Source organism: Pezoporus flaviventris, unplaced genomic scaffold, assembly GCF_033815535.1.
Source record: "Pezoporus flaviventris isolate CSIRO_AGI_PZ_B2104156 unplaced genomic scaffold, CSIRO_AGI_Pfla_v1 ptg000041l, whole genome shotgun sequence".
Lineage (NCBI taxonomy): Eukaryota > Metazoa > Chordata > Aves > Psittaciformes > Psittacidae > Pezoporus > Pezoporus flaviventris.
The window spans coordinates 8,653,810-8,674,893 of NW_026892589.1; the positions used below are offsets into that span (position 1 = coordinate 8,653,810).

The 21,084-nt window shown below is 42.9% G+C and overlaps 1 protein-coding gene across 4 annotated transcripts in view; it reads left to right on the forward strand.

Annotated features, from left to right (window-relative positions):
- GALNT9 (polypeptide N-acetylgalactosaminyltransferase 9) overlaps positions 1–21,084 on the forward strand; it is a 225,730-nt gene that overhangs the window by 109,461 nt on the left and 95,185 nt on the right. For all 4 annotated transcript variants that reach the window (XM_061466120.1, XM_061466121.1, XM_061466122.1 and 1 more), the window contains one exon: positions 7,342–7,522. In XM_061466120.1, the coding sequence (XP_061322104.1) occupies positions 7,342–7,522 (181 nt within the window). The remainder of the gene's footprint in view (positions 1–7,341; positions 7,523–21,084) is intronic.

Consider the following 21,084-nt stretch of genomic DNA (forward strand, 5'->3'; position numbering starts at 1 on the left):
TTCACACATCAACCACAACAGGACAAGAACTGAGGCTGTCGCTGGTTTTGATTTCTGAGTCCAGCACCATATCTTGTGCAGTCCTGTAGAGTTCCTTAACCATTCAGCAGATCATTTCTGCCCACAAGTGCGGGGAATGATTCCTTCCAACTTCAAGGTTTTGAGCCAAGCTCAGTGGTGTTCGGGAGGCACTGCAGTAATTCAGTGACTGTTGCAGCATTGTCCTGGAGCATCTCAACAGCTAAAGTGTCCAAGGTAGAAGGATTTTGTTTATTGCTAAGAAGGCCATCTTTTTCTGGTACTGAACCTCAAGCCCCAGATCTGCTTCTTTTGGAACGTAGTAAGTAACCTGGGTGGTTTTTATGTGGAGATGTGAAAGCATTTTGTAAAAGTAGTTACTGCTGCCATTTTTTAGCCTCTGTGTGTCCCTTCTTTGTGAAACCATCTGCCTGGTGGGGTGCAGCAAAGGTCCTGGCACCTTTTCTCTCTGCTGCAGTTACAGTGCCCCACAGGGGCTTGCTGGGCCTCCCCCTGATGCCTCCTCTGACGCACAGACTGGGCACCGTACTGCACTGAGCAGCCCGTCAGAGCGTCCCTGGGTGCGTATGAGAAGCAAGGCAACCTTTATGTGACTGAGCCTTTCTCTGAAGTAAACATGTTAGCTTGGAAAACTTGTTCCTCTTAGTTATTTTTAGGGATCACTAAAAGGGAGCTATAAACAGTAAGGCAACTGGTGAGCTGAGACCTTTTGATAGTGTTGAACAGCTCGCTCATACTGCTCTTTCCTCCTCCTCCAACCAGCTGCTTTTCTTGTGCATCCGCTTCGCTCTAACATGTACTGTTAGCTCCTGAAGGATGAAGACCAGTTTTTAACTCCATGCCTACAGAGATGCCAGTCAGAGAGGCTGTGCCTTCACTTGAAGCTTCTAGTTGCAAAAGAACAAGTTACAGAATTAGCACAATGCAGTAATGCAAGATGGAAGCATTAGGACTGATTCATTAGGTGCAACAAACTGAATACCTGTTTCCAAAGGGTTTTATCTGTAACCAAACTAGATTTCAGAGAAGGTGGTTGAAGCACTGTCCTTTGTTCTGTGTTGTCAAAAATAGAGTGGAGATTGAATGTTCATTAAACACGTAGACAGGGGAAAAAAAATCAAACACAACCATTTTGTAAGTCCCTGCCTGTGGCAGGGGGTTGGAAATAGATGCTCTTTAAGGTCCCTTCCAATCGAAACCATTCTGTGATTTTATATAGAAGCAGCTTAAAGAAAAAAATCAAAAGCCGAGACTTGTTTTAGCTCTGTTACATACCCTGGAGTCTATGAACCTTTTTATTTTCTTTCAGAAGATGTAACTGGAAATGCTAAAAGACACCTGTATCAGTCTGTGTAGAGCTGCTGTTATCCCTGAATTTTTTTCCCCTTGGTTAAACTAGGATCTGAAGATTTTTATTGCCTTACAAGGTATGCAAGAGATGTTTTCAGCTGAGAAATCAGAACTGGAAAAGGAAGGAAATGACTGTTTTGCTGGTGAGTTTTATGTCTCTCGTTTAAAAGAAGCGTTTCAGGAGTCACAAGTAAAACTGCTGGGTGACTGTGCCAGGGTTTTTTAGAAGGTAATGTTTTATTTCCTCCTTTTAAGGTGCTAAGAATCGGAACCCTTCTGTGGTGTTATTCAGGAGTGCAAATGGTTTAAGTGTAGATAAAGCTTAGAAGTTTGGCTTTGGAGCCTTTCTCAACCTAAGCCTTTGACAGGTCAGCGGGGCCATTGCAGAGGGTTTGCAGCAGCTCTGTCAGCGCTGATGGCACCTCGCGGCCCTCGGGATGGAACTGGCGCTGTGATGGTGCCCAGCATCCCTGCTGATGAACGAGGGATGAGGTGTGGGAGCAGAGCTGCAGCTGCTGAAGGGGAAGTGATCTTGCCAGACACGGCAGGAGGGTCACAAAAAGGCTAAGAACAGACCTGTGCTGTTGTGAACGTGGCTGTATAATTATTTTCAATTGCTTATTTTTATTTAGAGTTGTCAGAAGGTTAACTGCATCTGAGAACCTCGGCTGAACCTGACTTACATCTGCCTGTAATTGGGCTGCAAATGAAAAGGAAAAAGGACAGTAAAATCATCGCAGATGTAGTTTGATCTTGCTTTTGCCATCGTTTCTCACATAAATCTGTTCAGCAATTTTCCCATTGTGACAGGGTTTATGGTGAAAAATAGGAGGTCTTTTTTCTTCCTAGAAAATTATGCATCCTGCAGAGTAATTAATCTGGTTAAGAAACTAAGGCCAGTTCATTCTGCTCTCCATTCTCCCAGCAATTTCTGTCTTCCACAGAAATCTCTGCAGTGAGAGCAGTGAATTTGAAATGAATGACAGACAATAATTATTTGTGACCCCCTTGTCATCTGCAGCGGTGAACTGGGTATGACCAATCCCAGCTTATGGGCTGCAGATCTTTTTAGTCTAAAAATTGATAGAAAAGACAGCTGTAAAAATAGCAGCTTGCTGGGCATAGCCACTGGTCCCTCTCTGCCCATCACCATTTCAGAGCTGGCAGCATGATTTCAATCCTTCGCTTTGACATGAGCCGCAGGGTTGCACTGTCAGCAGTGCCGCTGTACCCTGCCTACAATGGCTTCACATGGAAAAATGGTGAAATGGGTGCTAGGTAGAGCTATATCAGAGATAAGAGGAGGATCTGGAAGCCTGCAGTAAGGTTTAGAGGAAGGAGAAAGCAGAAAAGTGCTCTCATCTGATCCGCCTTGGTTAAACCCCTGGTATATGATGGGTGTTGAACTAGAAGCTCTTCTCCATTTGTCTTTTGTAGGTTTTATAGTGCTCCCCATCACCGTAGGACCTAAACACCCAGCATATACAATCAGTAGCAATTGTCTTTCGGCCAAGCAGCAGTATTTCCAGAAATGCATCCACTTCCCTCTTGTTCCAGTAGGTGAGACCCATGCAAATGAGCTGTCCTTGAAGGCTGGCTGGGTTCTTGCTGAGCAGAAAACACCCAAGCCCTAGAGCACAAGTAACTTGCTCTTTGCTAATTCTGTCTTTGGCAACCATTCTATGCATCCTGCTGTAGAGCTGCTGTAGAGTGTTCTGCTCCTGCATGTTCTCCCAGGTGTTGTCCCTATGTCCAGCATGCTGGAAGGCCCCTGATGAAATGATTCTGGTCCCCAGATTGCTGGGCATCTCTCAGATGAGGGCCTGGAGGATGTACTAGAAGGTGCATCTTGTTCACCAGCAGCTTCTGCTTCAGCCAGACCTGAGGGGACACTGTAGCCCATTGCCTGCCTTCTGATCCTATCTCTGAAGACCAACCTTTTCATGAGAAGATGCTGCTGAACTGGCACCCCTTTTCTCTTTGCTTCACGAAAGTCTAACCAGTGCAGATTACTGTGGATTTGGGGGTTAGCAAGTTGTAACTTTGACTTGGGTCATCATGGAGCAAAGTCCTTTGATGAAGAAACATTTGCTGCAGCAACAGGTAATCCTTTGAGATGACAAATGCTATGGAAATGTTATCCAAGAGAGGGTAACATAATTACGAGACGTAGTTATACTGTGTCTAGCTAACCAAGCATGCATTGAAGAACATTGCCTGTAATTGCTGCATTTAGCACACATACACATATAAAATATATTTTTCACTCCTAAAAAATCCTAGAGACATTTTAGTGCTTTTCTGGAGGAATGGAGCAATGTGATACAATTTATTTAATTGCTCTTCTAGATTGGTCAGTGTTACTGCATTGCTGTAACTGTCAGTCTGACTAGGCTAAAATTTGGGTAATGAATGTGGAGAAAACTTCACAGCAATATCTTCTGAGAGATAGACACATGATGACTCTTTCCTAAAACAAGGTCATATTAGCAGCATGGAGAGCTAGAATATCAGATTAGGAAAAACCGTATATGAAATAATTATTATGCATGGTTTAGAAGGCTGCCTACCTAATTCTGTAAGAATTATAGAGAGAATTATAGTCTGTAAGAAAAATACTGTATTCTCTGTGAGAAAAATAGCAAAGTGCTTGATGCTTCCTGTGGGTTGAAAGTTTCATTCCCCTGTGACTTGTGTCATAAATATGCAAGTGTTTTGTTCCATCAACTGCAAGAGCATATAATATCAAGAATAAAGTTTTCAACTCCTGGACTTCAGTTGTTGCTTAAAGTCAAATGAGCACAGCACATCTTGGAGACCCTTTCATCAAAGCAGGTCAGTTAACTTTAATGAAGTTGTCTTCGATTTGCTTTGATGTAACATCAGAACCCAGCCCAGATGATTCCAAATGATCAGCAAATGAGTTTCCACACTGCAGTCTTTCAAGGACGCAGGCTTTATGAAGTGTCTAGTTTTCTGCATTCTGAAGTGCCTAATTTGACTCCCTTTTAGTAAGGCCTGTTTGTGCTTTTTCTTTTGAGGGAACTGCTGACTTCACTGTGAAACTGAACCCCCCTCTAAGATGCCGTATACCGGGCAAGTAAGGCAGAGGCATGCAGCTTCACTGCTTGCTATTAGTGTCTAAGACTGTATCATGCAGGGATCTTAGGCTGCCATGGTTCTCTTTTTGGGTGGGGAGAGATTTACATTCTCAGACATGTAATTTCTTTCATTACTTGAGCAAGGAGTCATTGTCAGGCCAGGGATGGCAACACTGTCAGGCCCTTCTGTTCTAATTCTTCTAAATGAAGTAACATTAACTACTAAAGCTCATCAAAGTGCCAAAGAGCCTCTTGTCCTCAGTTGGAAAAAAAGGGACAAATGTTACGATTTCCTTCAAAATGAAGCTTCCTAAAATATTTCCAGAAATACGTAATGTGTATTGAAGTTCTGCGCTTAGTGAGCTCGAGACAGGACATGAGCACTTTCCTACTTGTCTTGGGGGATAGTTGCATACCTTACTGAAAGAAAACGTGTTTGGGAGAGGAAGAAAACACAGCTGGCCCAGGAGGAAGAGTAGTCATTAAGCAGCTGGAGGGCTCTGTTTTGCATTACTGAATGTTGGGGGATAAGCCATCAAAGACTGAAGATCCTAGGTTGGCAGTGCGACTGCCTGAAGAAGAGAGCTGCTTACTGACACCACGTTCCCTTGCCTTGAGCACACCTTTCCTTCTTCCTAGTGTTTTGTTTCACTTAGTGCTTTGAAGACATTCATTATTGATTAAGCATCAGCATCAATCCCAGTAGCTCAGTGCTTTGGTCTTTTCTCTCTGTGTCCCGGTAATACAATAGCCTTGAAAGGAGATGCTGTTTTGAAACTTTGTCTTCCTGCTTTCCCTTCATGGGTGTGTGGCCTGGGGGCCACATGCCTCTGTTCAATCTCCCTTGCTAGTGAGACCTAGAGTTCACCTCCCACAGACACCTGTAATGAGGACATGGCTGCATGAGCCTCTCTTCCCTTCTTTGCAACAGCTTGCTATGCTTGAATGCTTGGAGCTGTCTGAATTTTTCAAAAGCTTGGCCACGCCAAGAATGTTTTTCTGTAGGGTGTTCTTTTTTATTTCTTCTGCTCTCCCCCTTCCTGCTAAGACTCGTGATTCACTCTGAGGCACTTGAGCATTTCAGTGCATGATGATGAGGAGCATGAAGAAGACATCAAAGACACAAACACAAACAAGGTCTGTCCTGACTTGGAATCACTGATTGGAGTGTGAGGTACGTATTTTTTAGGCAATGTCTGAAATTCAGTATCAAGATTCCCAGGTGCTGCAGGTACTCCTTCTTTTTATGTTCAGACCATTTGTAGCGTTGCCCTTAACCTTAGCAAAGGGTTTTCTCATAAGCACTACAGCGGAAAATGCTGATTTTACTCTTTCAGACCACTAATGAACAGCTGTCTGTTCTATCCTGTGATTAGGCAGAGATGATGATGAAGCTGTAACAAGTGAGGGGACAATGTTAGCAATGAGGTGCAAGACGCATTCCTTCATGAGGGACTGAACTGTCCTTACTGTGACTCGGAGAAGCCAGTCCCACCTTCGTACTGCCTTACATGTTTGCTGCGAGCAAACGTTGACAGTTTTTTGTCCATCTCTTTAATTGTTTCGTTGAAATAATGACATCTTCCTCCTGAAAAAATTCTAATTAGCAAAATGTTGAGTAGGTCAAACTCTAATTGTATTGCTCTCTGCACTGGGGATGATTTGGAGGCTATTTGCACATGTCTGTATGGTATTCCCAAGGCTGTTATAAATCTCTTTTTCGCTTATAATGACTTGTTGATAGTGAGCCTTTTGGAAAGGAAAGCTTTGACATTAAACACAGGATATTTAAGGAGCTTATTTATGAGAATTCAGCACCAAGTTAAATGCCTGTTGCTGTGGAAGAGGTTCTTGGTGATGTGATCATGTGGGCATTTTTAATGTCAGTTTAGTTTTGTTTTACATGTATTTCTGAGTTGACCGGTAATATACCACTGATGAAACCTATAAGTGCATCACTGACTGGCTAATGTCTCAGCACTAACCAAGTGGGGCTAATCGATTTAGCTCAGCTGTGTCCAGACTTTCTGATCCTGTAATCTGTATTGAGCTGAGTATCTTGTATAATACACAGATTTCATTTGTCAGAGATCTGAAGGACACAGGAAATCTGGAGTAATTCCCAAGTGAGAGATGGTGTCAGCTCCCTAATAGTTTTAGCGTATCTTTGTGGGAACAGACAGGGCAATTGTGCAGCTGAGTCCAAATGACCCATCTGGTGACTCACACAGGGAAATTGGATTTCCCCCATGTTTCCAGCCCAGCAGCAGCTGGTGACCTGTTGCACAGCTGTATTCCCAGCATGGGAACCAAACCTGAACCTTTCAGGAGCTGCAGGTACTCTTAGAGCCACAGAGCAGATGTCTCAGCTCCAAAACTTACTCCAGAACTGACATTTAATATGGAGTTAAACTGGCAGCTCTACATGTGGAAGAAATTCAGTGAATGAATGGAGCTATAATTGTCTGTAGTGGGAGAGGGCCTGGCCTCCAGTTCTTATGAAGCAATTTTATCTTAATTACCTTACAAATAATTAGGCATTTTGGAATGTATGGAATCAAGATTCCTGTTTCCAGGGATTTATACAGGAAAAAGGAGAAATCCTAAAAGCTTCTAATTGATTCTTTATAGTTTGTTCATTACTGATTATGCACTGATGCTACAGGATGTGTTGCTATGGACTCTGGTTTGAAAAGGTGAGGATGATTTCCACACAGCCATGAGCGTTTTAGAGCTGAGTTTCATGGGAGTTCAGATTTCATTTATCTAACAACATTCTGTTGTCACAGAAGAGCTTAGATCCATTTCCTTTATATTAATAATTTGGGGTTTGTTTGTCTTTTTCATTCAGGTCTGGCAAAACCCATGGGATTAGTTGAAGGTCCAGGAGGCTTGGGCCAGGGAGGAATGGCTGCTACCCTGAGAGATGATAGCCATGAATCAGAAACTAAGTATGAAGAATATGGTTACAATGCCCAACTCAGTGACAGGATATCACTGGACAGGTCCATCCCTGACTACAGACCAAAAAAGTAAGTTGAATTCCACATTGTTATTGAGAGTGATTGGTGGTTGTTCTGGTGGCATTCTTTTCTTCGCATCCCTTCGTGGTTAGAGAATGACAGCAGTTAGTCATACATAAACCCCTGAGTTTAGTGAAAATTAAACAGACCAACTGCCATCTCAAGCATGAAGTGTGCTCATTCTGTGAGTAATACATTAATATGCATATGCAAAGGCTCAGATGAAAAACTGCGTCAGGGCACTGGTGCTTGTTGGTTTGGTTCACCTAGAAAAAGCCAGGTAGTGTCAGCTTGAGGCCACCATCAGAGGTGGGAGCCTTGGTCTGTGCTTCTTGTAACATGTGCCAAGAAACACTTTGTAGATCCTGGTCACTTAAAAAGCCCCAACACATCAACAGCCTTTTCTTTAATTGCATTTGATGTTCTTAGAATTGTTTACTCAGGGTTTACAATGTGCTGAAGCAAGGACCGAGTGTAATCAATCGGGGTTCTGTGATTGCAATAAGATATTTTTTTTGTCTTTGGAATGCATATTTATTTCTATTCCGGTGTTATATTCTTCCCATCCCTGTGCTACATTTGACACTGCAATTATATGTTTATTATTTGTGCTGATTTATTATATTTTGTATTGAATGCCTTTCAAATCTTTCATAGTTATGGAGTTATGTATCTTCCAGATGAGACATGCACGCTGTCATCCTATGAATGACAATCAGTAATGTCTTAATGCAGAGGAGATCAGCAGCAATGCCTAGTTGCTCTCAGGAGGCAGAATTGGAAAGAATACTTAATTAATTTCTAATAATAATCTTCTGTTTTAAAAGACCCTCTGGGGCTCCTAGGCAGAACTGAAAGTTAAATAAAAAAGTATCTTATTAAGTGGCAAGAAAAGTTTAGCCAAGCAAAACAGCTGCAGACTGCAATTGAATTAGGATTTTAGGCAGTTAGAGCTGCCAAAAAGAGAAAGAAATGCAGCGAAACAAAAGTTCAGCTTAACCACAAATTTCATTAACTGTGTTACATATTCATGTCATCTTAGAAGTACTGACTCAGCGTTTGTTTCCTCAGACACTTGCTATACAAAAGAAAACCTAGATAAAAGAAGTGGCAAAGAGAGGAAATCTGCTTTGATACCACGTCATGGCTTGTGCAGTGGTCTCATCTCTCCATCTCTCTTGATGGATCATAAAAATCCATCATGGAATTATTCTGGGGAAAATGGAGTCTGTAGTTATGCAAATACTTGACTTGTGCATCAGATCTGGTCCAAAGACCCTTAAAAATCAGCGTATGAGAGCCAGTGAGGTTTGACCTAGCCTGTTATGAGCTGCTGCGGTCAAGTAGGTGATAAATGAGAGCGCTCCACTAGGAAGTACAAAAGCAAAGGTTGCAGAGCTTGGATCGAGCTCAGTGGCTGTCAGAAGCATGACAGCATTTGCAGTGCAGTGATGTTTCACTTCAGATTATGCTCTTTCACAGTGTTACTTGGAAGCTTTGATGAGTCATTCGGATAAGCTTTTTGACGTGCTCATTTTGGGAATCTCATATGGCCGTGCTGCATGATTAACTGTCTGAGTTACCGGGAGACCTGCCTTCCTTGTGGCGTTTTTGACATTTTTGAAGTGGTTCTAGTTAGGTCTAGATGCTGAAATTGAAGCACTTGTCTCTAGATACTTACCCTTCAGACTGAATTTGCCATGAAAAATGAGTGGAAGTTTGGAGAAGATGGAAGCTCTTAATACATGAAGAGTTTTATCCACTTGTTTTGTCCAACTTTGTATGCTGACTTGCACAATGGCCTCATCTCTCCATCTCTTGATAATAGCTCTCATTGCTGAGCCCTTCTCCGTCTGCTTGTGATTAACATTCATGCCATTCCCAAAACTTTTCATTTTTAAAAAGGGAGGACTTTTCATTTTTAAATTAAGAAGTTAGAATTAATGTCTAACTCCATGGCCAGTCTGTAAATAAAAACATTTACCTGGATTTGCATTCACAGAATCATAGAATTGTTAGGGTTGGAAAGGACCTTAAGATCATCCAGTTCCAACCCCCCTGCCATGGGCAGGGACATCCATGTCACCCAAGGCTCTTTGCAACCTGGCCTTGAGCACTGCCAGGGATGGAGCATTCACAGCTTCCCTGGGCAACCCATTCCAGTGCCTCACCACCCTAACAGGAAAGAATTTCCTCCTTATATCCAATCTGAACTTCCCCTGTTTATGTTTTAACCCATTACCCCTTGTCCTGTCACTACAGTCCCTAACGAAGAGTCCCTCCCCAGCATCCCTATAGGCCCCCTTCAGATACTGGAAGGCTGCTATGAGGTCTCCATGCAGCCTTCTCTTCTCCAGGCTGAACAGCCCCAACTTCCTCAGCCTGTCTTCATACGAGAGGTGCTCCAGTCCCCTGATCATCCTCATGTCCTCCTGTGGACTTGCTCCAACAGCCCCATGTCCTTCTTATATTGAGGACACAGGACTGTACACAGTATTCCAAGTATTCCCAAAGTATTAAACCGTATTTTTCCCCTGTTCTGGCTTCCATTTAAAGCATTCAGGTCTGCATGCAGCAGTAGGAATTAAAGAGATAAAGAGAATTTATGCTCAAGTCTGCATGGAACTTGTAATATTCCAGGCTTAGTCTTCTTTTCAAAGACATTTGATCAGAAATATTATCTTTCAGTTCATTTTATCTTTGAACTTCCATTTTCCTGTTGTTCAGTATCTTATTCTGGTAGAGCAAGCCTTTTGTTCCATCTAGTAGCATTGCTTCAGTAAACAATCAGCAGTTTAATTGCTTTTCAGGAGGTATTTTCATCCCCATGCAGCAAATCAAAAGAATATGTTACATTAAAGAGATGTCAGACAGCGTGACCATGAAGGCTCCTCAATTGAAGTCACCTCCATGTCCTTTCACTGCAGTAAAGCCTGCAAACCTGGGTGGGCAGTCCTGTTCTCAAGGTGCTTTTCCTAAACAGTTGCATTGTGTTCTGCCTTCCTACCTCCTGCTGACAGTGCAGATATTCCTTTTCACTCAGAAGGCTTTTCTTTAACATAGGAATCACTAAGTATAGGAGACAACAGCAGATATTTTGCATGTTTTGTTTGTGTGCCAAATAGAAGCAATGTCAGTAACTAGCTTGCTTGTGATTACAGTTCTCACTATAATTGCAGAATTATAGTTTGGTCTTAACATGGTGTAATAAATGTCTCAGCTTTTTCTTCTCAATATCAGAGGCATAAAAATATATTTCAGAGATACATAAATAATAGCAATATCTGAAGTTTTTCAAGGGCCATACCATTATGGAAAATAGATTGCAGAGAGCTCAGGATGTTTAATGTCCTGGCCTCTTCTCCCAGCAGTAAAGTATTAGCAGGACTTTCTAGCCCTCGCTTCACACACCCTATTTCCTCTGTGCAATGGAAGGGAAGACCCTTCTCTTGTAAGGAACAGGTTATTTTATATGTGGAAGCACTTGGCTAAGCTAGAGCTTATTTTGTGATTCTCTGGGAAAAGTGTTATTTAATGGTGAAATATTACTGGTTTAATTTCCATTTATGTTCTTCCATATTCAAAATGAGTGTGTTGTGATCACATAAACCTGAGTACTTAGTGGAGATAAATCCAGTGGTGGCCAATCCCCCTTATATATATGTACAGGAAAGCATAAGCGCATCTGTTTGTATCAGTTATCCCTACCAGTATGTGTAGATGCAGAAGAGCCTTGAATCCTGCCCATGGGAATGCTGTCAAATCTGCTGGGCTGTGTCCAGGCCTCTCTTACCAATATGTCAAAGGGCGAGTGTTTAACTGAATAATTAAATATAGATGTGGAGCAAAACAGGTGAGATTTTGATAAAGACCCCGTACTTTCAAAAAGAAGTGCCCATTGTCAGCCACCTACAGCCCTGCGTAGTCTTTTGTCTTCAGGTGGCTTAATTTGTTAGGGGTACTGAGAGTAGGGAAAGAGAACAGGTTTAACTGGGACAGGCTGCATTGCTCCAGTAGGCTTCAGGACTGGCAGCAGCTTTTGGGGGAATAGCAACCTTCACTGTTGCCAGCTGTAGCAGAAAGTATCTTTGTGCTCCAGTAACAGAGGATCAGGCTCCATCCTTCCCAGTGACGCCTGGAGACGGAGGTGATGCAGCCCTGTATGCCAGTACATTTTGACTTTACCAAAGATGAAGAATGCAGGAAGAAGTCAAAACCTTTGTGAATTTCATCCAGAGATGGGGGGAAGGCCCCAAACTCTCAAAAGCTGTTTGCTTTACAGTGCAGTAACCTGGAAAGTTGGGAAGTGTCAGCTAACCAGATGCTTTCAAACATGAGCATCGTCTCACAGAATAACATCAATTCCCCTGTTTGTTCTGGTGCACAGGCCGGATTGCAAGGGAACAGCGGTAAAATGTGGCATTTTCTAACTTTCCATCGCTTGACTTTGCAACTTAAATAACTTCTGGAGTTTCTTTACATGCGGGACACGTCCACACATAGGCACTCATGCACTTGTCGAAAGCACTTGCTGTGATGCATTATGCATACTTTTGAGAAAAGTTAATATGATCCCAGAGCTTCCATAATGGCTAAATTGGCTTTTACAAGAAATTGTCGCCTCTTGGTGAGGATCTGTAATTTAACTGATCTTTTTTTGTGCAACTTGATGCCAAGTGCATTGTGCCACTTCAGTGGTAACAATAACGCTAATATATGGATTCAGGCTGCTGGCTCTATCAGCCAAAGAAGGTATTTCTTTGTGTTATGGTCATGGATGTTTGTATTGAGAAAATTCAGTCCTAAAGAACAAACTTATTAATGCCGAGGCAACTCAAGTCTTTAGCCATAAAAGGCAGAGAAGTCTAGGTCTCAAGGAAATTACTTTCATTTATTCAGTTCTTCTGTAGAGCTGAGCATTTTTGTTGCTTGCTATAGGCATTTCACAATAGCGAAGGAATTGCATGTCTAGGGCTCTGAAGTGTATTAATGGTTCACTCCAGTCTATACCTAAGGAAAAGCTTTTTTTAATTACCTATCAAAAAGGATTCTGGAATTGATCAAATAGTGCTATCAAGAGGGCAGACTTGGTAAATAACCTCTGATTTGCTCATTCAAGGATTTAATAACAGTAGCTAGTATGGGGCCGGTAGCTAGAGAACAGCCCTTCTGTAAGAGATTGTCCTTCAGTGACCGGTGAGCTCCTGCCTTTTGAGAACACAGGATGCTCCCCTTCGATTTTAACCCTTTCTTTTGGCAGTGGAACTCTGAACTCGCTGTGATACTCAAGCCATCAGTCAGCAGCACTCTCGAGCCAAATAATGTGTGTCTGCAAGCTCTGTGTTGTGAGAGGAGGATAGCGGTCTGGTACAACGACCCCTGCTCGAAGCTGTTGGAGCGGGCAGCTCCTCTGCCCATCTGTGTTGGATGTCCCTGCAGGAGCAGGGCAGGAAGGCAGATGGCTTTCAAAGAGCATCAGCTTTTGGATCAGTGGATTGGAGAAGCATAGACCTGGTGTTATTTGATTTTCTCTACCTCTGCGGCTTGCTCTGCCTTGTGACCCACTTTTCAGATCCTCTGGGGGCACCGGGTGTTTGCACTGCTTAGAAAAATGACACAAGAATCTCCAAATTAAAACAGACCCTGAGGATTCCTCTCAGGGTAAGCAGAGTGCGACGTAATGGGCCCCTTTGCGAGGAGTGTTTGAACTGGAGCAGAGCCAGCGGTTTTCAGGAATCAGTATTTCTGATGAGCAGAAAATGACAACTGAAATGAACCCGCCTAAAAATGTTTTGTGTTAGGCTGAAACGTCTGCTGTAAAATGATTATTTAAACGTTTAGAGCAATGGAACATGCACTTTCCTGTTTTAAGATAATGATTCTCTATCATAAGATTCTACCGGTACTTTCAGATTGGTAGTCAGGTCACAGTAAAGGGAAACATCAGTCAAAATGAAGCATTCCCTTTTGACAGTGTTTCACAATGACAGTGCAGGCACAATGTTTTGGATTCACTTAGGCTTATTTTTCAAGAGGAAACTTTTTGACTTACGTTTTTGCACCCACTCTCAATAAATCTAGAATAAAAAACCCATGCTAAATTGTGACGAACCCATTTTGGCCATTCTGGTTGCACATATGATGTAAGTTGAAGCAGAGGAAAGGGAAAACAGGAAACGAGGCAGACGGCATTACCTCTGGGCAACAGATTGGATGGTTTATTGGAGAAAAATCAAGTAAGAGTTGAAACTAACTCAAGTGTTTTAATTAGATCCCAAATCAATGGCCAGATGTGGATTTTGAACAGTGCGGCGGGGACATGTGTGTACACGTGCTCTGGGACTCTAGATATATCTCAGTCAGCTTTGCCAAGTTACACAGGCTAGACATTTTCCTCGGGCTGTGAATCCCCTACAAATAGCACAGGCCCCTTTGCACACAGTGTTATCTGTGTGCACAACTGGTGACACAGCTTCAGATGTACCCACGTCTGAGCTGACTTTTCATCTTGCCCAGGAGCAGAAGGAACTGGTGTGGTCTGAGTAAATCCCTTGTGCTGCTTCCTGTGTGGAAAGCCAGGCTCTGAACAGCTACTGCAGTGTTTAGTGTTGTAGTCCTGACTCAGTTCATTTGGGGTATCAGCTGGCAACCTACATTTGCTCCTACTGCTGCCTCTGGGCCAGCTGTGCTTATTTGTGTATCCCTGTGTATGCCAAAGGCTTATCACTGCATGTTGGGAAGTGTTTTCTGTTCGCAGTAAAGGGCTCAGACTGGAACCGTGTAAAGCCCTCGAGGGAGGGGAAAAATCACCTACCCTTTGGCTGGGAAGAGAGACTCCCTGTGAATCACAACAGGGAGTCTCTCTTCCCTGGCACTGGCAGCCAGCCCCTGCACTGAGCACCCCAGTACCTCTGACGTTGTCACCGTGAGACCTGTAGTCGTGACTTGACCTTGTGTATAGAGATACTGGAGGTCTTCTCCCAACATCTGCTGGAGCTCTGCTTGCTTTGCAGAGATACCAATGTATTAATTGGAATGCGGGCTCAAGCCTTTGTCTCCAGAACTCCAGGTCACCATCAGGTCTTTTAATATTTAATGAGTTATGCAACATGAAATTGCCCCAGTGAGGGGACTGACGGAGGAACAGGTTAACATTGTGACTGTGATTCCCAGTAATGCTGAAACATTCTTGAGAAACTTTCCAATGACTTTGAGGCCATTATCAGCAGGTTTTTCAGGCTGATTTTGCTTGGCCAGCTGCCTTAGCGCATGACCGGGTGGTAGGACCACGAGATCTCTGCTTTCTGCTTTGTTCTGCATAGGGGTTGGTCACCCCAGAGGGTTTGGGTACACAGTACCAGAGGTGTTTGGAGGACATGGCTCCTAAGCAGAGAGTCCCCATGAGCTGGACTCCGTGCTGTGTCCGTAGTGGCAGTGCCGGATGCGTGGCAATAGCTCAGTTATTTCTGATACTGAATTCAAGTTTTCTGAATTCCCATTAGATAGATTATTGATTCCCTTTTGGTTAGTGTTAGGCTTTCTAATTAAGTAGTGACTTTAATTATAGCACAAAGTGTATAACATAGACCTTGGTTATTAACACTGGCCCGTGGGATAGGGAAAGGAGGAGCAGCAAGGTTAAATTAAAAAGAATCATGAAAATGAGCAACCTTTTCCAAAAATCCACCTTATGTTCAAATGCAGTGATTTTCCCTGTTACATTTTTGCAGTGTCTTTGTGTATATTAATTGTTGAAGACAAGTTCTGCATGACTGTCAGCACTAATAAATGTAGATTTAGTGAAGGCTGAATTTGATTAACTAGGGAGCATGAAAAATAACTGATTGCAATGTTGTGTTTAAATGCAGTGAGACTGGAAGCCATTCCCTGCAATTTGTCTGCACCAGAACGTACTCTTGAATACATGAATAGTTTACCTAGGGTGGATTGCAGAACAGTGACTAAAAATGAGACATCTAATTTAGGGTGATTGACTTGGCTGCCTGTATAGTCAATGGAGAAGAAGACGACTTGGTAGTATTGCATATGATGTGTATAATGTGTGATGTCCTCTGGAGGTATCTCCCTTGGGAGCCTAGGACAGACAGCTTAAATGGGATTTCAAGTGAATCCAATCCAAACTGTTAAGTGTTCCAAGGCTTACAGAAACAAGAGGAAATTTCTGTATTAGCAGTCCATGTTGAAGAATGACCTGCCAGCATGGGCAGCCTGGGTAAGGTCCCTAGCCTGCAGCTGTGGAGGCAAAACTGTGGATGCAGCACAGTTTTCAGCTGGGAGGGAAAATTAAAGGTGATCAAAAAGCTGGTTTGCATCCCTCCATTTCTCTTACACATCATAAGATAAATGTGTCTCCTGTGACCTGCACATTTACAGGTGCCTTCAGCACAATTGCTTTAGAGACTGCAGCAGTTTTCTAGAGAGCCACAATATTTTCATAGCAGGAGTATTCGCTCCGTAAGAAGAGCAGTGGTGGGGTGCTGCCTTCGCATGGTGCATGCTGTCCTTTCAGAGGGAAATATGGCTCTGTAATGCAGAAGCACTGCTGAGGTGCAGCCATGACTTAACAGCTGTCTGCAGCTCTGTGTTGGCATTTCAGTTTTGTTCGCTTCCCTCCCCTGGGCCTGTGGCTGTTTGTTGCCTGCTATCACGTCCAGAGAGAAAAGGGTATTCCTGTACATTCCTGAGCTGTCATGTTATGTCACACTCCATGATACTGCATTTACAGGATAAAAAGAAGTAACAGAACAAGTCAGGCAATGAATGCAGGGCAATATTTCTTTTTCCTTTATGTTTCCTTACAAGTCTTTCTGTTACACTACACTTGACATCCTTCTTATGGCTTTGAAGGAATTCTAGCAGTTTGAAGGGATGTTCCCCTTTTCTTTCTTCAAATGTGCATGCAAATTTAGTTCTGCTGACACTGCAAGATACCTGTTTTCTCCAAATGCCTATAAATTAGCTAGATTTGGTTCCTGTTTTATTTAGATAGGTTTCGTAGTCTAAGAAAATCAAGGTTTCAGGTCAAATAACATTGAGGTTTTGTTGTTGTTGTTTGTGTCTCTGTGATAAAAACATGAACAGGCCAAGATGTCAGACAATTTACTCTTCTGTCTGAATTGTGAACTCCAACTTGATGCAGTGTTTCATTTTCATAGTGTCAGTTCCTGCTTGTTTTGCCCATATCTCCTGGTTTGAGTGAATTTAGTGCTAATAAAAGTGAGAGACTCTTAAAACTGGCCAGAGCCAGAAGCACCTGAGAGCTACAGGCTAGCAAATGTAAGCTCTCTGTCTTGGAGGATCTAGCTTGATCTAGATGCTTTCCAAGGTTTTGTTTCTCTGAAGCAGCACCTGTCAGTTAAGTTGTTTGATGGTTTCCTGATGTTGAAGTATGGGGCCTCTATTTTCTGTTTCTCCAGCTCTCTGAAAAGCTCTTGGTTTCTGTTGTATAGCTCCTAAACCTTCCGCTGTGGTCTCAAAACCAGCCCATAGTCAAACCAGGTCACCTTGCTGGCTGCAGCTCCAAAGGAGGTCCAGGGACAGTTGCTTTCCATGTAGTCTTTTCCCTAAGTTTCTGCCAAACCAACTGACTGTCTTAAGAAATCATTGAGCAGTTTTGGCCTGCATCCTTTTGGCCACAAGACATCCTGCAGCAGATGAATGTTCCCACTTGAAGCCTTCCTTTGAAATATGGTGCAAGCCCTGAGGAGCAGGAGCTCCAGGCCTGTGTCTTGTTCCCTCCTTTGTAAAGCCAGCATGAGGCTGATCGCTGTTGTCTATTTCTTGGCTGTCCAGGCACAGTTAAATAACCCTTGTGACGCAGGCATCGTGCAGTATGTGTTCCTGAGCCTCAGAACTCCAAGGTGGTGAAAACTCCATTCTCTGCATATAGCAGGAGGAGGTCTGGGTGTAAAATGTAGTGTAAAATCAGATTTCTGATGTCTGTGGTTCTTGATGGTTCTGTGCATTGAGAGGAATGGTCTTTGGAGCACTGGGAAGACAACTGGAATACTTCATTTTTCACAGAACTGTGATGGAGCATTTAACTAGCTCAGGTGTTGGAAAGGCAGGCTCCCTGGGGAAATTATGTAGGCAAGTATGATGTAGCTTATATATTGTGTAGGGTTCACTCGAGCAATGACAAGATGCCATTCAGTGGAGAACAGCAGAGCTGGCTACCCAGTGCATATACACATCTGTCCTTCTGTGATTGCATTTGACAGAGAAAATGAATACAGTTGTCATGCAGACATGAGGCAAAATCCAAATCCCGTTGGTCTGTGAAGTGCACCCACAATTTTGGGGTGGTGGTGTGACAGGATTTATCAGTGAGGCATTAGGCAGCCTTAAATCACAGGAGGTTTTGTCTCTGTGCATGGCTTATGCACAAAGCTCCCTGTTTCTCAGTTTCTAGACATGAAGCCCTCCAGAGCTGCATTTTACCTGTGAGATGCCTTCAGGTTGTCAAACAGTTCCTTAATTAGTTTATTTTCTTATTTGCTCCAAGGGATGAATATATTATTTATTCTACGTTCCCAGACTTCTGTTAGTCCGCATTTATGTATTTTGTCTTCAAAATGACCTAGCACTGGGCTAGCCTCCAGGGTAGCATGAAACACACCTCTCTGGCAGAGACTGTACTTCAGACTTGACTAATGGTAGAATATTAATAGCAGCAATAATAATTAAAACAGTTCACTAAAATACCCCAGGGTGTTGTTGCTAACTTAGGCTGTACCCCTAAACTTCCAGAGGAAGGGCATAAATCTGAGTTATTTCCGTCCATAAAGTGAACAGCTGTCTCATTCAGCAACTGGAGTAAGCTTTCATCCCCTCCGTGGATGTTTCATTAGGACACAGTTCTCCCAGAGGGAGATAAAAAATGATATTGAAGATAAAAATGACATTGAAGCTTTGCTCCTGTTTTTTCTACGCTGCCTGAAAACAAATGCATGACCTACAGCTAGTTCATTGGCTTATTGCCTTGGCGTACCTGGGAGATGGGGAATTTGTGTTCTGTTTGCTCAAAGAGGAGCACTCAGCTCCTTTGCCTGGGAATCTCTGGAAGCAGTGGGAGGAAAGTTTCTCTAAGTGCAGGTCTGAGCAAATTGGATGGAACAGGTTGAATGTGTCTGTCAGTAAATGAGGGATGAAGAAGGGCATGGTCATGAGCACAGGCTGGCCAGACAGTTAATGGGAATAACCTGTTTCCCCAGTGCAGAGCACTCCCTCCTAGGTTTGTTTCTGATGGCAAATTCATTTCAATCTGCAAACACTGAAGATGTGACTTCAAAATGCCTATGGTCTATGAGCAAGTAGGAAAAAACACCAGACAACATAGAGTGAAAAAGGAAACAGGTTCTCGGCAGGCAGATTGGGCAGGAGCAGTGTGTGAGTGTTGAAGTGTTAGGATGGCTGTAGGTTCTCAGAGGCTGGAAAAGACTGGCGTGTGTCCTTGGCTTGCTCACATTCACAGTCACACTGAAGCACCTTGCCTGGTCTAGGATGTGTGCCGGATTTCTGTCAGCCTGAGTGAAGAGAAAACATATGTTGAGCTGTTTTTCTGAGTTAGGGTAAGAGCTCAAAAATGTAAAAATCCCCCATACGTTGAAGTGTTTTGCTGCGATGAAGTGTGTGCCCTAGATGCTAGCTCTGTGCTAGACAGTAAATGTGGCTGGAGTTTTAGGAAATGTTTTTATTTCTAAATGTAACCAGAATTAAATTAAAATGCAAGAGTTTTCCAAAGCGCCCCAAATCATTAGGAGGTAAGAAACTGTTGTTAGCATGTAACTTCTGAATGCATGAAGTTGTTGAATACTGTGCTGTTCACCTCTAGCTGGCCTTTAATTTAAACAGAAGCTATAAAAGTGTAATTAGGCTCCAGTCCAATGAAGCACTTAAATATGTTCCTAGTTTTAAGTGTCTGAGTAACCCCAGTGAAGTTAAGAGATGCTGAGCTGCTTTACTCGAATAGGACATTTCATAAAGTAGTTACAATACGCAAAGAACAAAGGAAAGGTGCAAAGAGGAGTAAAGTCCCATCTGCGCTTGAGGATCTGACTTGTTCGCACCACACTGGTTTTGCCCAGTGATTTATCCTGCAGGGTCCTGACCCAAAGTTTGCTGAGATCTTTGGATGTGCTTTATCATCTGCTGCTAAAGAGGTTTAGTTTGTCAGGCAGTTCCCTACCCCCTGTCTAGCGAGGGCAATACATGTGGCCCGTGCACCTTCATTTGTCCTCTCTGCTTGACTTGGTGACATGCCTTTTATAAGCACGCGGCTGCTACCACCAGGCTCTCTGCTCAATCCCATATAAAGCATCTAAACATCATGGATTTAATGCTCCTATTTTCAGTGCTAAATCAGTGTTCTTTATGCATTTGTTCTTGGAACACTGCTCTGTTTGAACCATAATTCTTCGCACACATCATAAACTTGGTCTGTTTTCACTCTGATAGAAATTGATCATTTAAAGCAAGAAAAAAACCCCTGTGACTACTGTTTAAACGTTTCAAGGCTGTTGCTGGTTAGTCAAATCAGCTTTTGCATCAGCTCAGCACACCATGTTCTGTGATTTCCGGGGAAACATCACCTTTCTGGGCTACAACCAGCCTTACAACTGCTGGGACGAGGCAAAATTAAGAGCTTCTCACTGTGGTTTGCCAGGCAGTGAGGGTATGGATTTATTCAGTTTATGACTGACCTCTGTTTGCTTGTTTACTCCTCCAACTGTCCTGTATTTGTACATAGGTGGAAAGAAACATCCTGCTGCATAACAGGATTTGACCAGAGATTAAAGCTGGTCTCTTGTGAAATACACTGGAGCCCATTAAAGAAAGGGTTGTTTGCCAAACGTTGTTGTATGTCCTCCCAAGACCATAAAAAACATTGTTAGCTGAAGTAATCATGGAAAATGATTGCGGTCTTCTGTCCTCCTCCTTACTGCAGCGTACAGCAAACCTGTAATGAAATCTGTGAAGAGCTCTGCAGCAGTTACTTTGACAACTTTTTCATTGCCCTCCATTTCTAGATAACACTGTGATGCTCAGCCTCTGTCCTGCTGTGAGGGATTGAGAGAGCCAGCGTTAAACAGAAGTACCTTGAAGTTTTAATATACTTGCAGTAAAATCTTTAACAATCAAGAATAACTTTCTGTATTTACATATTGTTATCTGAATAACAAATAGCTTCAAGGGTACTTGAAGCAAACTGTTCTGTGCAAATGGTGAGTTTACTCATATACATTATTTATTGAATACAATTCCTTTGATTTCATCCATTCCACTGTTTTTCCCTTACATCTTGCATGGGCTTGGAGTGCAGTGAGAGAGACATTTCAGAGAAGGTGGCATTAAGATAGATAGTCCACTTCTGGATACCTGCTCTGTTACCTTCTCACACCTGCACACATGCTGGGATTAATTCTTCCTTTGCCATAAAGATCCTTTTTGGGATGCATCATGCTGTGAATGCACCCTAGAAAATATTTGTTGGCTTCTTGAATGGCTCTTTCTGAACCTTCCTCACTAGAAAGATGAGGTTTTAGTTCTGG